This window comes from Penicillium cataractarum (genome assembly GCF_028827025.1).
Source record: "Penicillium cataractarum strain IBT 29864 chromosome Unknown utg000008l, whole genome shotgun sequence".
In the NCBI taxonomy this organism is placed as follows: domain Eukaryota; kingdom Fungi; phylum Ascomycota; class Eurotiomycetes; order Eurotiales; family Aspergillaceae; genus Penicillium; species Penicillium cataractarum.
Window position 1 is genome coordinate 3,817,332 of NW_026622744.1, and position 23,776 is coordinate 3,841,107.

A 23,776-nucleotide genomic window follows, 5' to 3' on the forward strand; every position below is an offset into this window, starting at 1 on the left:
AAAGTTAAATGACCAAAAAGTCAAGTGAATTCAGTAGATTTGCCAAGGAAGTTGAAATAGTCGAAGTGATGGTGAGGTCTGCGTTTCTGCTTGGAATTGAGGGTTCATTTATTGTGAACATGCGCATGAAGTTGCCAATCGGACACCCATCTGAGATGCCGTGGAATTTCTTCCATTTCCGAAACCACCCTCATCAGACTCAGTCCTTCTATTCTGCTCACTATCAGGCAAAATTAATGTTACGTACCTTGCTGAATATTTGGCGAATAGTTCCCGAGGCTCGGAAACCTCTCACTGCATAATTCCGATATGCTCGATAACATCGATCTCGGAGTAGACATAAACAATTATTCCAGAATTACGGGGTAGGTATGCAATCACCCACAAACATTTCCGTTCATAACTCTGCGGCTAGTCAATAAAAGACCCTATAAGTAGGCGCATTACATGCTGAATTTCATCCGATCATATCTATATCAACTTTATACTTGGGTCGAAATTTCAAAAATGTCAACCAACGGTGTCGAAGATGGCCAGCTGCCGCCAATCCGAGCTACTGAGCCCTACAAAGACAACCACCCTGTGGCATACGAACAGTCCAAGCTTCCCTTCGACCATCCGCGACCTGTCAAAGTCATTGTAGTCGGGGCTGGTATCAGTGGTCTTTCTCTTGCTCATGCCGTGGAAACCTCCCAACTTCGAAATATCGATCTTCAAATCCTTGAGAAGAACGCGGGCTTGGGAGGAACATGGTGGGAAAACCGTTATCCCGGATGTGCATGCGATATCCCATCGCATAACTATCTTGTAAGGAACTACACATTTCATCAGTAATTTTGCCCAAATGGTCGCTAACGGGAATTTTCAAATTAGTTCACCTGGGCGCCCAATCCGAAGTGGTCTTCTTTTTATGTCTCGGCACCAGAGATTCTTGCATACTTGAATGATGTTGCCGATCGATTTGGACTGAGAAAATATATCCAGACTTGCCGCAAAGTGACTGGTGCCCGCTGGAACGAGGCCCGACAGAAGTGGGAAGTGACATACAAGAAGACCGACGGACGACGCATGCTCATTTCCAGCATGGGAGGCATCACTGATGGGGAGGTGGGCGAAGATATTGTTGAGGAGTGTGATGTGTTCATCAACGCGAGCGGCTATCTCAACAATTGGCGATGGCCCGATATTCCTGGTCGGGAAGAGTTCCAAGGCATCCTATCCCACAGCGCAAATTACGATCCTAGCCTCGATTTGCAAGGAAAACGGGTTGCTGTTATTGGAAACGGAAGCAGTGGCATCCAGGTGACTGCAGCCGTTCAGAAAGTGGCCGGCCATGTCTCAGCGTTCATTCGATCCCCGACCTGGATTACCGCAAACTTAGGATCTAGGTTTATTCAGCAGGGCCAGTCAAACGTTTACTATGACGACGAACAACAGCGCAAGTGGAGTGAAAACCCACAGGAATATCTCGCATATCGGAAAGAGATCGAACAAGAGCTTAATTTCCGATTCCCGTTATATGTCCGGGGTACCAAACTCCAGGAAATAGCCAGGGAGTTCACGGCGAAAGACATGCGTGCAAAGCTCGCGGCAAAGCCAGAGCTTGCAGATATTCTGCTCCCTTCCTTTGCCGTGGGGTGTCGCAGACCGACGCCGGGTCCTGGATACCTCAACTCGCTTTGCGCTGACAACTGTGAAGTAGTTTGGGGTGAAATTGACTCATTCACCAAGACTGGGTTAAAGTCAAAGGATGGCACTGAGCGGGAGTTCGATCTCATAATTGCGGCTACCGGCTTTGACCTATCGTTTACGCCTCGATGGCCGATTATTGGCGCCAACGGAGTGAATCTGCAAGAGGTGTGGAGCAAGGATCCGGCATGCTATCTTTCCGTTTTGGCCCAGGATATGCCGAACTACTTTGTCTACATGGGGCCTGGCAGCCCCGTCGGCCATGGCAGCATGATTACATCCATCGAACGGATCACCCTGTATGTGGTAGACATGATCCAGAAACTCCAAAGAGAGAATTACTCCTCATTCCGGCTTCGGGACGGTAAAGCAAAGTCATACCAATTCCAGATGATCAACTGGCTCCAGAAAACGGTATGGGGAGACAACTGTGCGAGCTCTTTCAAGAATGGCGCCAAGGACGGAGAGCTTCATGCATTCCACCCAGGATCTAGGCTGCATTATTTTGAACTTTTGCGACGGCACCGATACGAAGATATGGATTGGCAGAGCCGGTGTGAGGACCCGAAGCTAGATTTTGCATGGCTGAACAACGGATTTTTGGACCATGAGCTGCCGGATCTTGCTCCAGGGGAAGTTCAAAAAGCGGATCCCACGTAAGACACCTAACATGACACAAAAAGATGACTTGAGCTGACATGGTTTTTTTCTAGCTGGTATCTCAACCAACCAGCAGAGATACTCGGAAAGTTTATCGGTGCGACTGGTAACTAGAGCGAGTAGATTCAATTGTTTTTTTCTGTCAATTTTCAACACCTCCGTACGATGATATTATAGCTACATATCTCTTTTAGCCAGGTAAATACTTAGGCTCTATGCTGATTTATGCTTGTGTTGGAATTTTCCTATAAAACCGTCCTTTTTTGGCCGATGCTGGGGGTTTCCTATAGGATCTCCCCTTCGTCCTGCCTGCCGACCGTTTCCAGAACCAGCCCTTGGTTGTCCTTATAGGGCCTTCAATTTCCCCTTTTCTGCTTCTTCTCTTGTTCTCCCATGCAGATAGACACAATTGAACCTCCCTTTGCCCTTTCCCTTGCCTCCTTACGTTTGACAATTCTCCCGCCATCGGATTGCATCTCCGTTTCTGAAGGCCACTGTCAGCACTTTCTACGATCTTACAAACTAATAGGCTAGGAAGAAGAGTTCTGGCAAAAATATAAGCCAACTTGAAGTATATCGAAAAAGAGAAGTGTAGAAAATGAAGCGGCGATCTAAAAGTCATGAAAAAGTGGACCTTCCACTCTATGATTCGCACCCAATTATTCAAGCTGAGAGAAGTCTTGCAGTTTTATATGTATTTGAGGTAATACCTTTTTGAGATCAAGTAAGGGTTGAATCCAATTTGGGCTGGTCAGCGTGCTCAGTCACCACCAAAACCTCCCGCACAGTACGTAGATGCTTCTCTGCCAGTGCTGCATACTTGCATCGTTTCCTTATCCCGGGTCCATATATGTAGATTAGAAATGGAAGTGGCATACACAAGACAGACAAGAATGCCGGAATGCACGAAGCCCAATGGATACCCAGCCGTCTATACATATCATTTGAGAAGAGAGGGAACACTGCACCAAACACAAATCGAAATACACTCATACCGGCCATAACAGAGGCTGAATAGATGGTGTATGCATCAATGAGATAGTTCACAATGCCCATGTAGACGAGAAGTAGTCCAAATCCAAACGGAACCAAGGATGCAACGCTGGCCAGCCAATGAATGGATGGTGAATTCGTCCATGCGAACCAGAAAAGCCCAGCAGGGATTGTTAGTGACGCTGTCATACAAGGCGGGAGCCGAGCTTCGGGAGCCAGAGAGTCGCCGTTGGTGCATTGGCGTTGCATTTTGGTGTATCGCTGATTATCATATAGGCTGTAGATAACCCCACAAAACACCCCTATCATGACCCCGATGAAAGGCAAACTTGCGACGCCTTTATTCCAGCCTCTGTAGTCTTCGTAGACTATAGGGAGTGCTTCAAAGAGCATATATAGAATTCCATAGATAAGAGCAGCGTATATCGTAAGGAATAGGACAATTGGCTCCCTTAGAAGTAGCATCCATGGGCGCAAGCCTACCGTCTTCAATCTCTTTGTTATAGTGACGGTCTTACCTATCTGGAGGTCGAGTTTGCTTTCATAGCATTTCCCTGTGAGACAAGATAGCTCTTTTGCTCGTCTGCGTAGGATAACTGGTGCATATGTCTCAGGGACAAAGAAAAACATAAGAACCCATGCCAGTGCTGCGATAGCCGACAGGAAACCCTCAACCCATCTCCATCCTGCTTTCATTTCCAAGAAGCCGCCAATTATTGGCCCAAGGCAAGGTCCTTTCCATTCTGTTAGCTAGAATCTAGAGATGCCAGAATATTGTTGTAAAAATGGACAGAAATGATACCTAAGTAGGGAGTTGATGCAAAGGACAACAATGCCAGGCCACGTTGCCTCGCAGTAAACATATCCGAAATCACGCCGCTTGCATTTGTCAAAGGTGAGGAGCCAAAGGAGCCGCCAAAGAATCGCAAAACCAAGAGCGTTCGGATATTCTGGGCACCAGCGCAGCCCCCAGAGAAGGCGGCGAGGCCCAACAAGGATATCAGGAAGGGGCGTTGTCTGCCGACACTTTCACTTAAAGGGGCCCATATAAAGGGCCCAACAGAAAATCCAAGGACGAATAGTGAAAGACCAGCGGTAGCCAATTCTTTGCTGATATCAAATTGGGCTATGACTCCATGCGTACTACCTGCATACGCTGAAGATGACAGGGACACTATAAAGCACGCAAAGGCTGTCACCAAGGTAATTGTGATTTTCTTCATTAGGGTGAATTGCATTGGATCTTCAGGGTCGGCGGGCATCCAAGAGACAATATATGGATCATCTTCAGACCCTGTACCTGGATAACGATGGTGCATAATTTCGGAGCGGAGACTTCTCGACCCGAAGTTCCAGATTGGAGTCTTCTGGTTAAGTTGTGTGGCTTGCAAGGTAGAGGTGCGCGCAATCATGGTGAATATTGAAGATTGACAAAATCTATAGATTGGAATATGACATTCATATAAGGAGACTTATATGTCCGGAAGATCGCAGCTAAGATATCGGAATATCTTTCTCTCGGAACTATAAACTACCGCATATCCGACGTACTTGCCTATCCTTATAAGAGAAAGGTGAAGACGAAACAAAACATTACTCTGGCCTAGGAACTCATAAGCAAAAAGTATATTTCTCTAGCTTCAGATCCGAGCACTAGCAGCGGGCCGGATGCGCTCAATTTGAGCAGGCCAGACGACATCAACGCCAATCTCGGCAGCAGCCTTCAACACCCAGTCTGGCTCTCGGAGAAATTGTCGTCCGAGAGAAATGACATCTACTCCCGGCTCTCCTCGTAGATTACGCTGCACCAAGTCCCTGGCCTGCTGTGGTTCAGTAATCATACCGACCGTTCCTATCAAGAGATCGTTACCCTGGGCCGCGAGAGATTGCTTAATCCTCCTTGCAATTTCAACGTGTTTTTGCCCTCCGTCGAAAACATTGAAGCGCGCCTGATGGTAATTACCCCCTGAACTCACATCCATCAAGTCAACTCCCAAGTCTGGCAGCATTTTTGCAAGTTGAAATGTGCTCTCCTCATCCCAGCTCCCCAGATTTATCCCGATATCGCTATCCTCCATCCAGTCTGTGACGCTAACGCGCACAAAAAGAGGCATTCCAGCCGGTATCACCGCTCTCACTGCACGAATTACCTCCACCAAGAGACGAATCCGATTCTCAAAACTGCCACCGTACTCATCCACTCGCCTGTTCGAAAGCGGACTCAGAAACTGATGAATCAGATATCCATGTGCTGCGTGTATCTCGATCACATCCACTTCCGCCTTCACGGCTCTCTTCGCCGCGCTCGCATAACTTGAAATCAGCTCTCCGATTTCCTGTCTTGTGAGCTCTCTGGGAATATAATAACCCCCAGAAGGATCATCATTTCCTTTGCCGTCCCATGAGAGCCCACCGGAAGGCCCGACCACATCAGCAGGCCACCCGCCGTCTTCAATGCTGGCTCGGGCACTGGATTTTCCTAGTTCCGCCGCAGCCAGAGGTGACAGAGTACTGGCTTTCCGCCCTGCATGCGACAATTGTACGCCACATAGCCCACCTTGTGAGTGGATAAAGTCGGTCAAGTTCTTGAGAGCTTGCTGCTGGCTTTCATTCCACAAACCGGGGCAGTGAGGGCTGATGCGGCCATTGGGCTGAACACCAGTCGCTTCGATCATGGCAAGCGCAGCACCTTTGAACACATTGTGGCCAATTGTCGTAATATAGAGCGGCGTGAGTACTCCCTGTTGGGGACCGGAGGAGGCAGTTGAGTAGAGACACATCGGGGAGACGCATATCCGGTTGCGAAGCGTGATAGAGCGAATGGCCAACGGTCGAAATAGATCTGGCGTGTTCTCATCCATAGTCCGGGGAGTTCCGACCACACTTGGATGGCATTTGGCTTTCAGAAATGCCTGAGAAGGGGACATGGTTGGTTGAATGAGGGATAGGGATACCCGAGGATGCCTGTTCCAGTTACGACTTATATTGTCGCCAATCGTAAGAGATATGTGTCCTGACAGCCTTTCGAAATAAAGGAATCAGAGGATGCTTTCCGGCCATAATGTGAAGTCAATCTTAACGAATAGATTGTAGTATTTTAATTGGAACGCTCGGTAGCGGAATAACAAATGAGGTTCAGTTTTTCCGAACAGGGTTTTGGGCAATGTCAGGAGTCGGCCTCTGTTCCTCATGGCTTTTCTTCCGGGAAATCGTTATAAATATGTAGAGTGGTTTATTACATTCTATTTCCCGCTATATAAATCTTGTGATTAGTTTTAGTTACATATTCAAAGGTTTGCACTCAACATGACCGAATTCAATCTCGAAGGCAAGAAAGCACTCATTACTGGAGGCGGCTCTGGTCAGTTAATCCTCACTTACCCCGTTGACTCTCACTCTTAGACTTCCCAGGAATAATTCGGTATCTAACTACTCTCAGGTATCAATTTTGCTCTCGCTAAGGGCTTATACAACCTGGGCTGCTCAGTTTTAATAGCTGATATTTCTCTCCAAAAAATCGCCAAAGAATGGCTTCTATCCACGGAAACAAGCCAGGCATCACAACGAGCATTATTCCACGAAGCCGATGTGACAAATTGGGCCCACCTAGAGGAGTTATTTGATGTTTTCGAACGTCAGTTCAACGGCCAGGTTCCGGATATTGTGGTGCCCGGTGCTGGCCTGTATGAGCCCTCCACAAACACTTTCTGGGGTGACCAGGACAGCACCAATGGGTCGCGTTACAAAATCTTTGATGTGAACATCCTGCATCCAATCAAGATGACGAGAATTGCAGTACGAAGAATGACTCGGGCAGGGAAGAAACCCGGTGTAATTCTTCATCTGTCAAGTATCGTGGCTCAAAAGCCCTCTGTGACAAATCCACTATACTCAGTATCGAAGCAGGCACTCAGCCAATTTGTAAGATGCATGGAGCCGCTAGAGCGTTTAGCAGGCATTCGAGTGGTTGCTGTTGCCCCTGGGTGAGTACTTATCTAATATATCAGTCAACTCGCACTCGGTGCTAAATCGGGACAAAATGTTTGACTAACAAGCTGACTTTACAGTGTTGTGGATACTCCTCTATTCAGGGATAGTGCTAAAGCCCGTGAGCATATTGACCTAGAGAATGACTTTCTTCTTCCTCCAGATGAGGTTGTAAAAGGGATGATTGCGTTGATCACGGACTCCAAGTATCCTTCCGGAACAGTACTTGAGGTGGCAGACATTGGGGGCTGGCGAGAAGTGAAACTTTTGAATGATAGTGGGCCTCAGGGTCGAGCCTCGGCATCGAGAGCAAAGGCAGTGGAGGCCATAAAGCTTGTGGAGGAAGCTTTAAGAAAAGATTTGCGAGGATCGCGACTGTGAAATGCTGGATTTGCCACAGCAGAAATCACCTAAAATATTGGTTAAATTGTCAATTATTGAATTGCAACGATTGTTTCCCTCTACATATGACTTATAACATAAGTAAAAAGTGCGTGCTAGAGCCCTTTATTTGGATGTCTTTTCTCAGTCTAGTGGCCAGGACTTTCTGGGACACACATTAGGCTGAAACGATTTTCCGCTGTCAAATCAATATATATTGGCTCCAGCGGATAGACGCCTATATATAGCGAGTAAAAAGCATTGAAACTAAAATCTTCGCTAGATTCTATCTCACGTAGGCATCAGTGAATCCAAGGAAGAATTCACTACTGCTCCCTCCAAGAACCTAGCACTGCCAGGGCCCTTGATAGGAGTGTATTAATCGACAATCTTAGCCAAGGCCAAGGCCGGGCTTGCCCTCCACTTAACCTTCATTCACTCTATCTATGTCTTCTAGGATCGAAGGAGGGAAAAACTGGGTGTAAATTTGTGGAACGCGTTTTCTCTCTTTTATTTATTAGGTTACATCAAGTTGCATTGGCGCAAAGTGATTGTCTCTCCCCTTTAGAAGAAGTGGTGGTGTTCGGAACACATATCACCCTCCGGAATCACTACGACCCGCACGGTATTTCCGAACTATGCAGTGGCAATAATCCTGGCAAGGATTACTTACATTTAAGCAACTTAAAGGACAGAGAGTGGCATCAACTGAGCTTCTACCGTTGTCTCTTCACTTAGCTAAAGCACAACTCCTCTAAGATGGCAGCTCTAAACGGAGTGGCCCTGGTAACCGGTGCTGGTAAGACCGTGTATTAACATACCCCTTTGATTATGATCTTGACACATTGCTGACATTTCTTCATATGCAGGGTCTGGTATCGGTCGCCAGCTCTGTATCGCATATGCAAGAGCAGGATGTGTGGCGATCGCTCTAGCTGATATGGACGTTAACGGAATTCAAGAAACCATATCCTTAATTAAAAGTTATGGTTTTGCTTTACAACTACTCGCTCTAGAGGTGGACGTGACCAACATAGCATCGGTCAAGAATATGGTATCGGAGACTGTCAAGGCTTTTAGTAGGATTGACTATGGTATGTTTCAAGCACTATATTTCCTCACTGGGTGAGCAGAAACGAAAATAAAGATTAACAAATCAAGCTGCCAACGTCGCCGGAGTCACAACCACTGCCAGATTACCAACAGCTCAATATCCCATCGATGAATACGACAAACTGTTAAATGTGAACACTAAAGGTGTGCTACTTTGCATGCAAGAAGAATTACAGGCTATGCAGAAGCAAACCCCGACGGTCACACCGGGCGTCGATGACAACCCTCTCCGACAGCAACGAGGCAGTATCATCAACGTCGCATCCGTCACTGGGTTTGCTGCCCTTCAGAATATGATGCCTTATAATGTGTCAAAGCATGCTGTTATCGGCGTCACCAAGTCCGCGGCGATCGATCATTCCCGCGATCAGATCCGTATCAACGCCGTCTGCCCCGGTATGACGGATACACCTATGGTTGGAGCTCGGAATACGTTGACAAAGAATGGCAAGGCCAGCAATTGGGCAGTGGATGGAAATGGACTACAGAGGTTGGCACTGCCGGAGGAAATTGCTGATGTTTGTGTATTTTTGAGCGGGTGTGGCGCGAGTTATATTTCAGGATCTTCCATTGTGGTCGATGCTGGGCATCTAGCCGCGTTGAGGTATGAAGCTGGGCTTTCCTAGTATATTTGAATTTCATCAGATAGAAATTTTTAAATCTTAATACAGTGGTGGTATTGAGAGATAACCTTTCTCAGTATTTCAAGGGGAATGTCCCATGATCATTCAATTCACTCTGAGTCTCTGACCAAAGGAAATACTTAGGAAGTAATTCGACCACTAACAAGAAACCCTATTCTGATGAGAATATGAAATGTCTGAACTGCCTAGGAACCCTTGAAAATTGGCAAAAATGAGTTCCTAGTGTCCGTGACTTCATCCATAAATCTCTCCTATTAATAGCATACAGTAGACCAGTACTGTCCTACACCAGTTTTCTAGCTGTCTATTGCAGGAAATGAGACCAATTAGCTGCTAATATAAACCAAGAAATTCAGTGATAATGAAAGCAATCAAGCCTTGACGTAGCGTACGGAAGCGGGGGTATAAAAAGTTATTCCGCGGAAAGCGCATACTAGCTTCAACCTTCTTATTGGAAAGGAAAACCCCTAGTTATACAGTAAATGGCCAGCATAACAGATTCACTATTCTAATACTAAGCCTATGAAGAATCGGATACGATGTTGCCTTGTTATGCATATCCATAATTCCTGAAAGTATGTTTAGCCTAGGAAATCATGATACATAAATATGTTTCCCCTATCTAGTAGCTTTTTCTGTTCAAATTGCTTCCGAATTTTTGAACCGGCTTCAACATCAAAAAATCCACTGTAAAATCTGGTTGTATACATCAGCAGTCTGCGAAATGTTGCTCCAGTCTCTTGCAAACTATGCGTCACAGCACTATTATGCTGTGATTATTATCTTGGTATTGTGATCAACCCAATCATCTTTTACGACATAACTTATCTTCATAAACTTTATAGATTTTACTCGCCATTGTGGTCAAGTGTCTCTATGAAATATACTTCAGCCCTCTGGCCCGATTTCCAGGCCCCAAATATGCGGCTGTTTCCCGAATCCCAAATCTATATCATACTTTTAAAGGAGATCTAGTTGAGTGGGTTACCGAGCTGCATGTAATCTATGGGAATACCGTGCGCGTAGCTCCCAATGAGCTAAGCTACTCTACCCCAGAGGCTTGGAAGGATGTTTACGGTCACGCGTCTGCCGGCAAAAAAACAACAGAAAAGGATACCAAATTTTATGGACCCTCATTTAATGGCGCCCCAGATATTATTCGCGCTCTTGGTCCGGATCACACCCGCTTCCGCCGCAACTTTTCCCATGCATTTTCCGAGAAGGCCCTCCGTGAACAGCAGCCACTGATTCGCCACTATGTGGACCTGCTGGTTGAAAAATTACAAACCCTTGTGCAAGAAGATCCGCAAGCACCAATTGAGATCGTCCATCTATACAATCTCACCACATTCGATATCATGGGTGATTTGACGTTCGGAGAATCTTTGAACCTCTTAGCTGGAAGTGGCGATGACAGCTGGGTTTCCACAATATACATCAGCATGAAAACCAATGCACTTCGCAGACTTGGACGCTACTACCCTTGGACTGCATTCTTGACGCGGAAACTTATTCCCCAGGCTCTGGTAGAAAAGACAGCGGCGCATTACAAGGCGTGCAAGGAACGCGTAAACAGGCGGATTGATCCATCTCGAAATGCCCACAGACCAGATATCTGGGGCATTGTTATGAATCAGAAGGAAGGACTCCGCCTGAGCCGTGAGGAAATGTATGCGAACTCGCAGGTTTTTATGGTTGCTGGTACTGAGACTACAGCAACTGCCTTGAGTGGGTTGACATATCATCTCCTAATGAATCCAGATAAAATGGCGAAGATTGTTCACGAAATTCGGAGCACGTTTACTAAGGATTCAGGCATTGAGCTCGAAGCCTTGGGAAGGATGAAGTACTTGAATGCGTGTATCGAGGAAGGTCTTCGCCTCTACCCTCCTGTTCCGGTTGGATTGCCTCGAGTCACACCTGAAGCTGGCCTTATGGTCTGTGGAGAGCATATCCCTCACAAGGTACGTCTATCAAAGTCATTTGATATGTGTTTGTCTATTTTTTGGCCCCACTCGTTTCTAACAGCGGAGCAACATAGACTGCACTTTCAGTCAATCACTGGGCAACCTATCACGATCCTGAAAATTTCAAGCGACCAAATGAGTATATTCCAGAGCGATGGATCAGTGACGAATTTGCAAGTGATAATAAGGCGACCCTTCAGCCCTTCTCATTTGGGCCACGCAATTGCCTTGGAAAGAAGTATGATCTGTCAACCCCGCTGTGTTCTAAGATTTCTACCTAAGGTCTGAAACTAACCATTATTTGCGTGTTTAGTTTGGCATACAGCGAATTACGCTTGATACTTGCTAAGGTCTTGTATCATTTTGATTTCAACCTTGTTCCAGAGTCTGTCGGCTGGGATAAGCAGAAGACGTTTTTCTTGTGGGAGAAAAAGAAGTTGATGGTGACCCTGAAACCAAGAGCCGGGGTTGCTTAGCGACATAGCATATCTATGGAGAGGTTATATCCTTCTCATCAAGATTGGTTGGATTTTCTATGTACTTCATTTTTTAAATTCTGGCTATGTCTTGGCCTATTAGAAAATTTGCTCATTCCATCTGCTTTGAACTGCTCCTGATTTACAGTGAGGTAGAATTAACGACCAGGATCGTATGATGCATCATCTCAATACATAGTTATATTCCGATTGTTTTGATATATATCATCTACTGATAACTCCGGTCACGGTTACTTATGCGACTGATACCTAGAGGGTGGGGGAACCTGAGCAAGAATGCAGATAGGCATAGGTAGGAGTAGATACATTTCTGAAGCAAGACTCGGGCTAGAATAAGAACAGACAAGGAAGACCGAAACAATCCTTCCGTGGTGCAGTTTTGATATCCCAGGAACGGAAATATAGCGACTGCGAGAGTTCCGTGGTGGTCTACTTCGTTTCCATTCCGACTGTATCTAGTTCCGTTGTTGTGTAGTTCCGAGGCCTCACAGCAACTGATACAAATCTACAATATGCTGAGCACACCATATAACTTCATAAGTTGCCTCCGTCGAGTCAAGAATAACCTCATCTGGCTGAATACATACATCCTAGCTATCATCTACCATGTCGCTCAACTTCCAGCCCGCTCCGGTTGATCCAGCAGTCTTAAGTGCTCGTCTTGAATTCCTTGATGGCTATGAAGCCCAACTTAAAGGCAGTCTGCAATGGAACCAGTGCGAGTCTGCAGCGGAGTATCGAAGAATGCGCCGTGAGGGCTTAAATGGCTTCCCAAAGCCCGTCTTGAACCCAAAGGCAAGAACGACAACTATCAGCGCTCGGGATGGACATAGGATTGAACTACGCATCATCTCTCCCTCGCAACAACAAAGTAAAGGAGTTTGGCTCCACTTTCACGCAGGTAAGTTCACATGAGATGTGGATATCCTTTGTCCTGGCTGCGACTAATTTCAGTCTTCGATATGTCAAGGAGGGTTTGTGATCGGTAGCAACGCATCGTACGATCCTTACTTGACAACTCTGTCCGACCGTCTCGGGTTTACAATGGTCTCTGTGGAATATCGCCTCGCGCCCGAGAACCCGTTTCCCAAGCCATTACACGACTGTGTTGATGCCGCTCTTTACTCTCTGACCCCAGAGGGGCAGGAAATGCTCGGGGCGCCGCTCAAAATCCTCGGTGGCGAATCCGCGGGTGGCTGGCTGGCTGTTTCAACCGGGCTATCCCTCAAACGAGACCACGGGCTTAACGTACGATCAATTCTCGATGCCATTGTAACGGGGTACGGAATCTATGATATGACATACACCCCGTCTCTACTGGAGCACAAACGCGACATTATCCTCAGTAAGCAAGGCATGATGGACTTTGTTGATGCTGGATTCGCGCATATCCCTATGACCGAGCGCAAGAATCCACTGGTGTCACCGTTGTACGCCGATCTGAAGGGGATGCCCCCAGCGTTGTTCTTAACGGGAGCTATCGAGCCACTGGTTGACGATAGTGTCTTTATGGCGGCAAGATGGTTCAGTGCCGGGAATCAAACGGAATTATGTGTGGTTGAAGGTGCATGCCATGCCTTTACGATCATTCGCATGGGGGAGGCTACTGAAGATGGCATTAATCGAATCGTCAGTTTTGTCGAGAAATATATCGGAACGGCGACTCGACAGACTAGTTAGGATGTTACGGGGTCCTTTGCAACGGAAATGGATGATAATAAGTCCAATAGAACCTGTTCAGAGAACTTTATTTAATCACCAAGCAGATTTCTTGAGATTCGTTTAAGGGACAACCCCTTTCAGCAGTAATCATAAGGAAGTAGAACACCATGCATGGCTCGGTTGCCTCAAGGGTAAGGCACCCGCAGAAGAGGGTTCAGAAGCGGTCAATTTTATGTATGATTTTATGTCCAATTTTCCTAGGAATTATGCAGTGTACTGCAGTGGATGTGGTGGCCCTTCAGCGGGCGGACCAGTCCTGGAACACGAAAGCGCGTTGGAGGCTGACGAACACTCCCTACTACTACTCTATTGAATCTTTCTATTATTATTCAGCCATACGTGAAGAAGAGCCGAGAATTTCCTGCAGCGCTATGCCCCGAGTGGATCAAGTTGGAGCCCGTTCTCTGTCGTTTGTCACCCACTAGTCAAATATATGGACTTGAAGGCTTTTTGAAATATTGGCTTGTTCTACTGCGTTCTTCTCACACTTTCTCACTTATATCTTCGCTTCCTATATAATCGCACCGTTGCGTCACTTTTTCCGCACCATGGGTCAGGAACTTTTACAGTATTTGGCTTAGCTGTAATAACCCAATTCCATGAAATAGACTTCCAGGACTAATCCCCAGAACGCTTGGCCTAACAGATGACGTTTGAGAACTATTTCCAGGCGGGAAATGCCTTTCCCGATACAATGCGCGGTATTTGGGGCTCCGGTAGATAATTTGTGTAAGCGCGCCACTGGCACAACTCCGTTCATGTACCAGAACACCTGGTGGACTAGCTAGTGGATTTCACGCTCTAGTATTATACAGCCAGGAATAAGTATTAATTCTAGCAATGCACCGTTAGCAGTGCTATGCATAGGCCATGTCATGAGCTTTCCGTGTTTCCGCTTTGCGCATGTGAACCTTATGCCATTGAAATCAAGCATAGTGATTTGAGTGGGTCTCGATCAAGACTGGATAGTGGATTATGAAGGTAAAGATCTCCCTTAGTCCCACCGATGGGCTTCAAGTAGTCCAGATCGGGAAAGAAACGCGTTGATCTCAGATCCCACTTGATAATCAAGTAAAATAAATGATATAGAGAGCTTGAATTCTCGACCGGGAAACTTGTCTGTGCCTCTGTCTTCTTTTCAAGTGTCTGGCTTCCCTTTACAAGACTCGTCATACCACAGAAAGTCATGGCGCCCACGGAAAAAAGACTTTTGTCGAGAGTAGTGGATGATGCCGCTCAGCGTGACCCGGAGAGACTGTTTGCAGTCATTCCACGGGGTGTGAAAGTATCGGATGGCTTCCAAAATTTTACGATGAAGGAATTAGCTCATGTCGTGAACTCTCTTTGCTGGTGGATTGAGAAGACTATTGGACCGGCAATCTCCCAGGAGAGGCTGGCTTATATCGGAATGAACGATGTCCGATACTGCATGTTTATCCTCGCATGTCAGAAATTGGGTTACGAGGTGTGTAAGAGTTAACGTGGATACTGATGGAAACCTGGCTGACTCGTCATACATAAAGGCATTTTTGCCTTCCACGAGAAACTCAGATGACGCTCATGTTCACCTGCTCAAAGCAGCTGACTGCACCAAGATTTTCTTCGGCGAAGAGCGACACACTCGAGTCCTCGAAATTCAGGAGCTGTGCCCGAATGTAGAGATCTTCCAAGTCCCCACGCTCCAGCAGATGTTTGGTGATAAAAATGGCCGACGATCTTATATCTACCAAGAAGCTTATGATGACGTGGAAAACCACCCCATTTGTATCATCCACAGCTCTGGAACCACCGGTAAGAAAATTCTGTCAAGCACCATACTCAAATACTATCAACTGACTTTTTCCGAAATAATCAGGTATGCCAAAGCTTGTATCTCTGACCAACGGATTTTTCAAGTGCCACGACAAGTTCTCGCGACTTCTCTGGCCCGAGTCTCGCCAACCGGCCACGTTCTACAACTATGGCCAGGATGAGCTTGTTCTTGCAACAACCCCATTCTTCCATTTGATGGGACTTATTTCATTTGTTATGTCAATTTTCCACAATGTACCCGTCTTGATTGGCCCTGAGAAACCACTTTCAGTGGACCATTTGGTTGAGCTCATCGAAAAGACGAGTCCCACAGCTGGGTTTTTCCCGCCGTCAGTCTTGGAAGATATGAGCCATTCCGAAAAGGCGCTCAAGTCCCTCGAGGCACTCCGAAGTGTATTCTTCGGGGGCGCGCCATTGGCGCTTGATTCGGGTCGTCGCCTACGCCAGCATGTCCAGGTCATATCTGTTATCGGGTCTTCGGAAATGGGCTGGCTTCCAGCACTGGTGCCAGAAAGCAAAGAAGATTGGGCCTACTTTGAATGGAACCCATATTATGGGATTGAAATGCAACCTCGAGGAGACGACTTGTTCGAGATGGTCATCCCTCGTAGGGAAGACTCACGGAGTATGCAAGCCATTTTTCATACCTTTCCCGACCGGCATGTATACAAAACCAACGATCTATACACGCGACATCCCACGAATCCTCACTTATGGAAGTTCCACGGAAGGTTTGACGATGTGATCGTTCTCAGCAATGGAGAGAAATTCAACCCAGTGAACATGGAGAAAACCATCGAGGGCCATCCTCTCGTCTCGAAAGCCGTGGTTGTCGGTCAATCTAGGTTTCAGGCTGGTTTGCTTATTCAACCAACTGCCGAAGCTCCGGAAATGACACAGAATGCTTTCATTGAGGAGATTTGGCCGACAGTTCAAGAGGCAAATCAAAGTGTTGCCGCCCATGGGCGGGTCCTGAAAGAGAGGATTGGACTCGCCTCAAACGCAAAGCCCTTCAAAATTACTGCAAAGGGTACAGTCCAGCGGCAGGCAATACTCCAGGATTATGAGCATGAGATCAATGCTATTTATGATGCGGATTCACCTTTTGAACTGGACGTGCCATTTCCTGAGACCGCGAATCGCTCGAGCATCGTGAAATATGTTCATCAAGTAGTTTCTGGGGCATTTGGAAAATCCCGTTTCCGCAATGACCAGAATATTCACAATGCTGGACTCGATTCTCTAATGACGATTCAAATTGCCAAAATCTTGCAGCAAGGACTTCAACAGCATCGAACGGAGACAAAGGAGGGGACAATTACTCCCCAAGTTATCTACGCAAACCCGACGGTGGATGGTCTGGCTCGATTCATTCATGGAATACTGGAAGGCACGATTGATGATGACATCCCTCGCAATGAAAAGATCCACCAGTTGATCCAGAAATATACCGCCAATCTCATTGCAGACTGTGACAGACAACCTCCAAGTCAACCTGAACATCCCTCTGTCGTGGTGCTGACAGGCTCCACTGGTTCTCTGGGAACATACCTTCTGCATGATCTTATCAAGACTCCAACGATTGCAAAGGTCTATTGTCTCAACCGCTCGGATGCCGAAACTCGCCAAAAGAATTCTTTCAGCGAGAAGGGTCTTAATGTATCACCGGATGAATGGGCTAAAATCGAGTTCCTCAAAGCTTCGCTGGGCGAACCTCAGCTCGATCTAGAGCCAGCAAAATACGAAGAGATCTCGAATCTGGCAGATACCGTGATCCACAACGCTTGGAAGGTTGATTTTAATCACTCTGTGGACTCTTTCGAGACACATATCAAAGGAGTGCGCAATTTCATCGATTTCAGTCTGCAAAGCCGGCAGAATGCGCATATCCACTTTGTGTCCTCCGTGAGTACGGTGGGGGCATGGACGAAACAAATGGGATCGCTTGTGCCGGAGGAACCGATTGAAAATCCCGACGTTGTCTTGCCACAGGGTTACGGCGAGTCTAAGTATATTGGAGAACGTATCTGCTTGGAGTCTTCTCGACGGTGTCATGTCCCGACGACGGTGTACCGCGTGGGACAAATTGCAGGTCCTACCCTCCCCAGTGGGCAGTGGAATCGCCAGGAATGGCTTCCAACCATCATCGCTTCTTCCAAGGCCATGGGCAAGATTCCCAATGGATTGGGTTCGATCGCTGTTGACTGGGTACCGGTGGTAAGTAACACGTCATCAACAGAATCTTTCATGTGCGCGTCGCAAATCTGATATGACTGTAGGATACATTATCATCGATGTTGACCGAGATTGTCCACACGCGTCACAGAGATGGTTCGAAGAATCCGCATGCGGTTTTCCATCTCACAAATTGGAACACAACCTCGTGGTCCTCTCTGATCCCGGCCATCCAGGAAGATTTGAATGTACAGCCAGTTGGGCTTAGGGAGTGGGTCGCAGAGCTTGAGCGTATCGAAAATCCAAGCAGTACCGACATAGCAGACAAGCCGGCCCTCAAATTGCTGTCCTTCTATCGCGCGCTTGTTGATGAAAAGCATGCAACGATGTCTGTGGCCTTAGACGTGTCAAGAGCCAAAGTCGCGAGTGAAACAATGAGGGCGCTTGAACAAATCTCTCCAGATTTGATGAAGAATTGGTTATCTCAATGGCGGTTCTAGGTGTTCCATCGGACGGCAGAGGTGAAGATCCTAGCGACGAGGCGACCGTTGAGGTCTGTTGAGAAGGTTTTGACTTGGTTGTATTTGATTTATAGATTTATTTGTCTTGTTTATTTGCGGTCGTCAAGCGACTGCCATTGTGTCTCATCCTTCCCATACTAACTTGGCCGCTTTGAGGTTCCCTTCTTCATCAAGACTATATTATTAGCCGACCCGATGTTAAAAGGCTATACGAGAGAGAATTTAATTTTCTTCAAGGGCGAGTGCTTCTAGGTCAGATTACTGAAGTAGTTAGGGAGGGGCAGAGGTCAGGAACGTAGGACATCGCATAGATGCCTGCTTCGGCAGGCACCAAAAGGCATCTGATTTAGTATAAGAGTCACGATCGCGTCAACTTCTCAATCGATCGCTTCATTTTGTACCCGGTCTCCAAGGCTGCGCACCCTCCACAAAACTGTTCTTGCTGGTGCTCTCTAGTCGGAAGATGCACAGTGCTGAGACATCCTTCCTGGTCAGCTACGAAGGCACTAAGGTAAGTACTGAGGCTAAGCCTGACTTTCAATTACCAACAAAAACATGGATTATCACTGAAAAGCTCGAAGAAGTCTCCCTTTTCATGAATCAAATAGATCTTGACGGTGGCCGCGAGCCTGGATTTGCTGCTGGAAAGTTCCTCTGTGCGGATGACACTACTCGAGAACTAGCTTTTATGCGAGTCTATTACCAGATTCCTACCTCTGGTACTGAGTGGTCACCCTCTAAAGTCAGAGCTACTCAGGTAGTCCCACCGATAAAGCTTGCAGAGTTGGTGGCCTTTAAAGCTCTTATAGAGCAAGAATGTACTGTCATTCCTAAGCTCCTAGGGTACCAGGACGGAAAGCAGCTAGGTGATGGTATCATCCCCGTAGGGTTTACTACTAGGATCGTCTGGAAGAAAGTTGCAGGGGTTCCATTATCGCAGAGTTATTTCTGGAATCTCGACCAATTTCAGCGACAACTTATACGTGAAGAGTTTCGCCGTGTTTATGAGTAAGTATATACCGCGTGAGCCTCCCATCGTAAAGGCTAAGTGGTTGATAAGACAGCTTATACGGTGCGGCTTTCAACCATTTCCGCCTACCTCTTTGAAGATTATCTATGACGAGTTTACCGGAAAGATGTATGTGAGCCCCTTCAGTCATGATTGGAGATCCTCTACGCCGCACTAACTTTCCTTTGTTCACAGGCGTATTTCAGGGGTTCGAATGGCTGTCCCTGTTGACAGTAGGCGCAAATGGACGGATACAAGCTATGTCACATATATGCTAGCTAAAGCGCCTCGCAGGACGGATTGGTATGAACACGAGGAAGAGTGGGAGTTCTGAGTGTAGCCATCGATATCTGTGGCAGATCCAGTGCTGCTCCAAACTGATTCAAACTCCTATGATTGTCTAGCTCGTAGCCTTCATATCAACTAGGGTGCAGACGGGGACCGGTCTGACGCCCTGGTGAATTTGTCTCGCGCTCTTCCCTTCCCGAAAGACTTCGAGACTTCTTTGACGATATGTACTGTATTATCAGTATACAGGTTTTTGCAAGGACTAAAGCTACGACAATATTAGTAAAAATAGATACGCGTTTTAATCTAGTGGAATTACTCAAGAAGTGATCACGAATTTATTTCAGGCCAGATATGGAAAATGGGACAATCTAATAACAGTCAACGGTAATCAGCAAGAAAATCAGATAACTCACCACGAAGAGCAGCTTTGCAGTCACAAAGACCCAACGAAAGCATAATCTGCCTATCAGGAGTCAGCCAAGCTATCAAACAAACCTTTCGGTATATCTTTCACTCCGGTTGAAGAAACCTTAAAAGGATTGAAGTCCTGTGCAGCAATTTTAGCTTGAGCAACATTAATCCCAAGTGGCTCAAACAAACCCTCAAGATTAGGGTGTTGCTTGAGCGCACGCCCAACATCCACAAGATGAATCTTATACTTTCTCACCTTAATCTCAGTAGTGTATCGCTGCACCAACCACCGGATATCAACAGAATCAAGGAAATTCAACCGAGCACCGGCCGCGCGAAGTGCAGCCTTGAACAAGTAAAAAGGTTCATGGAAACTTACCATGCCGCTGCCGAAGATATCGCCCCTCACTTCATGAGACTCGAAGCGGAAAAGCGCCGAGGGAAAGCGTGCACCGGGGTACACGGAGCAGAAAACGTGAATGAAGACGGCATCGCTGCGGTCTGGCTTGTCCGACCATGAGAGACCGACGTAGTCGTCGCGGTCTTGGGAGACAACGGCGAGTCCGGCATATGTATCGAGTGCGTTGATAATTTGCTGTTTGGAGGCGTTTGCGATACAGTCGATGTCTTTTGTTTGGCGGTTGCCTCCGAAATGGGTGATGGCGTAGCCTCCTATCACTGCGTATTTGATTTGGTTGTCATCGAGGGAGAGGTGCAGGATGATCGCTGCGTCGTTGAGTCTGCCGGTAAGCATGATGGTGGAGATGAATTGGATGTCGGGGAAAGAACTTGTAAACTTAATAACCAATTAATGGGAATGCAGAGTGCTGGAGTTGGAAGCGATAGTAGGTGATTTGGTCCGTTTTATACTTGAACAGTCCTCCCATACCAACTTTTCAAACAATGCCGTTATATGATTCTTTGAACTAAGGTCTTCCTTGAAAGAACTATATTTGGACGGGGGGTCGTCCCCTCGATTACTCATTGTTCTTTCTTTCACTCGGTGTTATTTTAAACTATGGCTTTGATGGTTTTTACCAACAATACCTTCGCAATCCGCTTTGAAGCAATTTTACCAAATATTTTGATCATCGCTAACTCCCATTGTTCACCTTTTTTATTTCTGAGGACTTGGCCTGATGGACTATTTACAGAATTGGGCGATATATTCATGCCACAGTGAGCAAAGTCTTCGTCACTATTTCCTGAAATAGAATATCTACATTGATATGTCAACTAGGACTGTTATTTCCTCCATATGTGAATGAAGCCTAGTTTCATGCGGGCGCTTATAGGCCTGTAGACCAGGAACATAAGATCCACATCTAGACACCCAACTCAATCAGTATCAGGCCAATAGACAAGCTAAGTAAAATAACCAGATATTCAATCTTATCTGATCGCCCCGACCAGTTTACAGCGAGTATACACAATTCCCATACTAACGCCAGAAGGGGTATGACTCACCCGCCTCGCTATCACTCCCCAGCACGCATCTTATCAGCAACAACACCTAGAAGTCATCCAAGAAACCCTCCAAATCCTCTCCATTCCCACAAAACAAGATGCTCATCAAACTAGACGACCTCTCCACAGAGGCTATCCGCACCCTCCTAACCCACCATTTCACCGAACTCCAACGCAAAACACCCTCCGAATCCTGCTACGTCCTCGACCTAACCGCCCTCCGAGACCCATCTATATCCGTCTACTCTGCCTGGGACGGCGAGAATTTACTAGGATGTGGCGCACTGAAAGAACTCTCCCCGTCTGCGGGTGAAGTCAAGTCTATGAGGACGGCTACGGAGTATCTTCGACAGGGTGTTGGGCGTGCTATTGTGCTGCATATTATTGATGAGGCGAGGAGGAGGGGGTATACGTCTTTGAGTTTGGAGACTGGGACTGATGAGTCGTTTGCGAGGGCGAGGGGGTTTTATGCTGGTCTTGGATTTGTGGGTTGTGAGGCTTTTGGGGGGTATGTTGCTAGTGCGGATAATTGTTTTATGAGGTTGATGTTGTCTTGATGGGAAGCGGATAGACTGGATATTAATTGATTGGGAGATTATAGAGATTATCATAGGATATTGGTGTAGAAGGGAAGTTGGCGAATAGAGTCGGACTGATCAAGTGTATACCTGACAGCCTACCCGCTTACCTGGCCTTGACCTCTTCGCCATCGGCCACCCGAGTGAGTGTTAGACTCGACAAACACAGAGTATGTCTAATTCAAAATCCTGGCCAAGACATTCCCATTCATTCATGCTTATATCACAAAATAACTCCATCACATGCAATCCTCCGTCTTCCGGTGCTATTCCGCAGTTCCAACCCAGGTATCCGTAAAACAACATACACACGCACACCCCCCATACCCCCATCCAATTCCATTACTATATCCTTCATACCGGCACCAACTTCCCCTCGTACAGCCACAATCAACCTATAAGGCTGAAGTCTTCATCCTTCAGCCTAGCGGTGGAGCGCACAGCGGGCTTGGCACTATACCCGCACCAAGACTACTCACTCCTCCATCCAATTCCAGCCATAGTGTAAGCGGAATTACAAATACAATTACACTTTCTAATCCCTCCTCCGCTCCGTATATCCGCTATTCCATGGCATAGGCACCAGGCCGATTTAGATTTAGCATGTGGCTGTGACCCTTTCTAAGTTTCTTCAACCGATTGCGGTGCCGTCCGCGGACGCCGAGGCTGGAAATGGTGGTGCCTAAAGGGCTGGTTTGACGGGGTGGGCTGTTGTGGGAGGAGCGGTGATGCGCCAAGACTGTTAGTTTATGGGGCGGTGCTGTATTGGCGGTGCATGTATGGGTTCTCGTTTTACGGGTTCTGAGGCTGCATGGAAATAATTCGTAGTTGGGGTGTTCGTCTGTCTGGTCGATTGGGGAGTGGGACGGACTTAGATTTGTAGATATAGTATACAGTATCCTTGAGTATGAGATGGAGTAATGTATGTATGGCGGGTGCGTGGGTGAAGTGGCTAGTGCTGGGCTGGAGTTGCATAAGGGAGTGCATATACTTAGTCCTACCTAGTGCTAACGCAAATCCTGGAGGATTGTAGGGCTTATCTTGTGGTCGTCGATCTTGGGGACTGCATGGCGTTGTGATAAATCGATAACAATTTCATCTCCCGCCCAACAATGACTTGATTGATCTAGATTATCGAGGAATAATAAATCTAATAAGGTTGAACGATCATCCTGAGCCCTAATCTACTATTGTAAAAGGCAGGCATCCCATATAACCGTGGTACGTGAAGTATGAAAAAGTAAAACGTTTCGGAAGCACCCGGTTCAGCGCCGATCACCGAACAGTAGAATCTAAAACCTATGCGTTGGCTAGTGTGTCTGTTGTGGGACCTGGTGCCACAAGCTAGGCTGATGTCATACAGTACATTTGGGATCTGCGAATGTATGCGGCGTGGGCAGGTTAGGTTTGTGTATCGATCATCCTGCATGGGCTGCAGTGTACGTTGAGTCCTTTGTTGGTATGTGAATCAGGCTGATTCGTGCTGGGTAACGCTACACTATTGTAATGACGAGGGTCATAGTGGTCAATTTGACATTCAATTTGATATTGAGGCTATATGCAATGTGCATCATGATATGTAAATGCCCGATATCTCGAAAAAAATGAGTGAAGATGAAAAGTGTCAGTCTTGTCCAGTGCCTATCGAATCCAGACCTGAAAGATCTGCTCCAGGCCCAGTAGAAACGTAAACAGGTCATGAAGCTGGACTTGGGAACGCCAAGATGGATATCACCTCGGGCATCCAAGCTCCAAGACATCCGTCACCGTGACTGACCATATCCAATTGAGCAGTCATGACTCATGTCATCATAAAGGTATAACCACAACATCCCAAAAAGCGCAATATACCACTCAAC

The 23,776-nt window shown here is 46.8% G+C and overlaps 11 protein-coding genes across 11 annotated transcripts; 8 read left to right on the forward strand and 3 right to left on the reverse strand.

Annotated features, from left to right (window-relative positions):
* Window positions 1–507: 507 nt before the first annotated feature.
* Window positions 508–2,463, forward strand: N7496_010463 (flavin-containing monooxygenase; the record flags this gene model as incomplete). The annotated part of the gene is made up of 3 exons (XM_056703376.1): window positions 508–807; window positions 874–2,345; window positions 2,403–2,463. 3 exons carry the CDS (start codon window positions 508–510, stop codon window positions 2,461–2,463), a joined length of 1,833 nt encoding a protein of 610 aa, XP_056552376.1.
* Window positions 2,464–3,069: 606 nt separating this feature from the next.
* Window positions 3,070–4,754, reverse strand: N7496_010464 (MFS transporter; the record flags this gene model as incomplete). Its single annotated transcript, XM_056703377.1, has 2 exons — window positions 3,070–4,085; window positions 4,145–4,754. The coding sequence occupies 2 exons, from the start codon at window positions 4,752–4,754 to the stop codon at window positions 3,070–3,072; spliced, it is 1,626 nt and encodes a 541-aa protein (XP_056552377.1).
* Window positions 4,755–4,982: 228 nt separating this feature from the next.
* Window positions 4,983–6,269, reverse strand: N7496_010465 (NADH:flavin oxidoreductase/NADH oxidase; the record flags this gene model as incomplete). The annotated part of the gene is made up of 1 exon (XM_056703378.1): window positions 4,983–6,269. One exon carries the CDS (start codon window positions 6,267–6,269, stop codon window positions 4,983–4,985), a length of 1,287 nt encoding a protein of 428 aa, XP_056552378.1.
* Window positions 6,270–6,648: 379 nt separating this feature from the next.
* Window positions 6,649–7,710, forward strand: N7496_010466 (uncharacterized protein; the record flags this gene model as incomplete). The annotated part of the gene is made up of 3 exons (XM_056703379.1): window positions 6,649–6,703; window positions 6,782–7,325; window positions 7,410–7,710. 3 exons carry the CDS (start codon window positions 6,649–6,651, stop codon window positions 7,708–7,710), a joined length of 900 nt encoding a protein of 299 aa, XP_056552379.1.
* Window positions 7,711–8,469: 759 nt separating this feature from the next.
* Window positions 8,470–9,513, forward strand: N7496_010467 (SDR family NAD(P)-dependent oxidoreductase; the record flags this gene model as incomplete). The annotated part of the gene is made up of 4 exons (XM_056703380.1): window positions 8,470–8,509; window positions 8,580–8,804; window positions 8,872–9,427; window positions 9,495–9,513. The coding sequence occupies 4 exons, from the start codon at window positions 8,470–8,472 to the stop codon at window positions 9,511–9,513; spliced, it is 840 nt and encodes a 279-aa protein (XP_056552380.1).
* Window positions 9,514–10,191: 678 nt separating this feature from the next.
* On the forward strand, window positions 10,192–11,910 carry N7496_010468 (cytochrome P450; the record flags this gene model as incomplete). The annotated part of the gene is made up of 4 exons (XM_056703381.1): window positions 10,192–10,254; window positions 10,313–11,431; window positions 11,509–11,672; window positions 11,748–11,910. The coding sequence occupies 4 exons, from the start codon at window positions 10,192–10,194 to the stop codon at window positions 11,908–11,910; spliced, it is 1,509 nt and encodes a 502-aa protein (XP_056552381.1).
* A 627-nt stretch (window positions 11,911–12,537) lies between these two features.
* Window positions 12,538–13,611, forward strand: N7496_010469 (alpha/beta hydrolase; the record flags this gene model as incomplete). Its single annotated transcript, XM_056703382.1, has 2 exons — window positions 12,538–12,832; window positions 12,902–13,611. 2 exons carry the CDS (start codon window positions 12,538–12,540, stop codon window positions 13,609–13,611), a joined length of 1,005 nt encoding a protein of 334 aa, XP_056552382.1.
* Window positions 13,612–14,839: 1,228 nt separating this feature from the next.
* On the forward strand, window positions 14,840–18,140 carry N7496_010470 (putative NRPS-like enzyme; the record flags this gene model as incomplete). The annotated part of the gene is made up of 4 exons (XM_056703383.1): window positions 14,840–15,118; window positions 15,177–15,444; window positions 15,509–17,682; window positions 17,745–18,140. 4 exons carry the CDS (start codon window positions 14,840–14,842, stop codon window positions 18,138–18,140), a joined length of 3,117 nt encoding a protein of 1,038 aa, XP_056552383.1.
* A 484-nt stretch (window positions 18,141–18,624) lies between these two features.
* Window positions 18,625–19,504, forward strand: N7496_010471 (uncharacterized protein; the record flags this gene model as incomplete). Its single annotated transcript, XM_056703384.1, has 3 exons — window positions 18,625–18,672; window positions 18,736–19,169; window positions 19,366–19,504. 3 exons carry the CDS (start codon window positions 18,625–18,627, stop codon window positions 19,502–19,504), a joined length of 621 nt encoding a protein of 206 aa, XP_056552384.1.
* A 423-nt stretch (window positions 19,505–19,927) lies between these two features.
* Window positions 19,928–20,626, reverse strand: N7496_010472 (uncharacterized protein; the record flags this gene model as incomplete). Its single annotated transcript, XM_056703385.1, has 1 exon — window positions 19,928–20,626. The coding sequence occupies one exon, from the start codon at window positions 20,624–20,626 to the stop codon at window positions 19,928–19,930; it is 699 nt and encodes a 232-aa protein (XP_056552385.1).
* An 811-nt stretch (window positions 20,627–21,437) lies between these two features.
* N7496_010473 (GNAT family N-acetyltransferase) lies at window positions 21,438–21,896 on the forward strand (the record flags this gene model as incomplete). The annotated part of the gene is made up of 1 exon (XM_056703386.1): window positions 21,438–21,896. The coding sequence occupies one exon, from the start codon at window positions 21,438–21,440 to the stop codon at window positions 21,894–21,896; it is 459 nt and encodes a 152-aa protein (XP_056552386.1).
* Window positions 21,897–23,776: the final 1,880 nt, after the last annotated feature.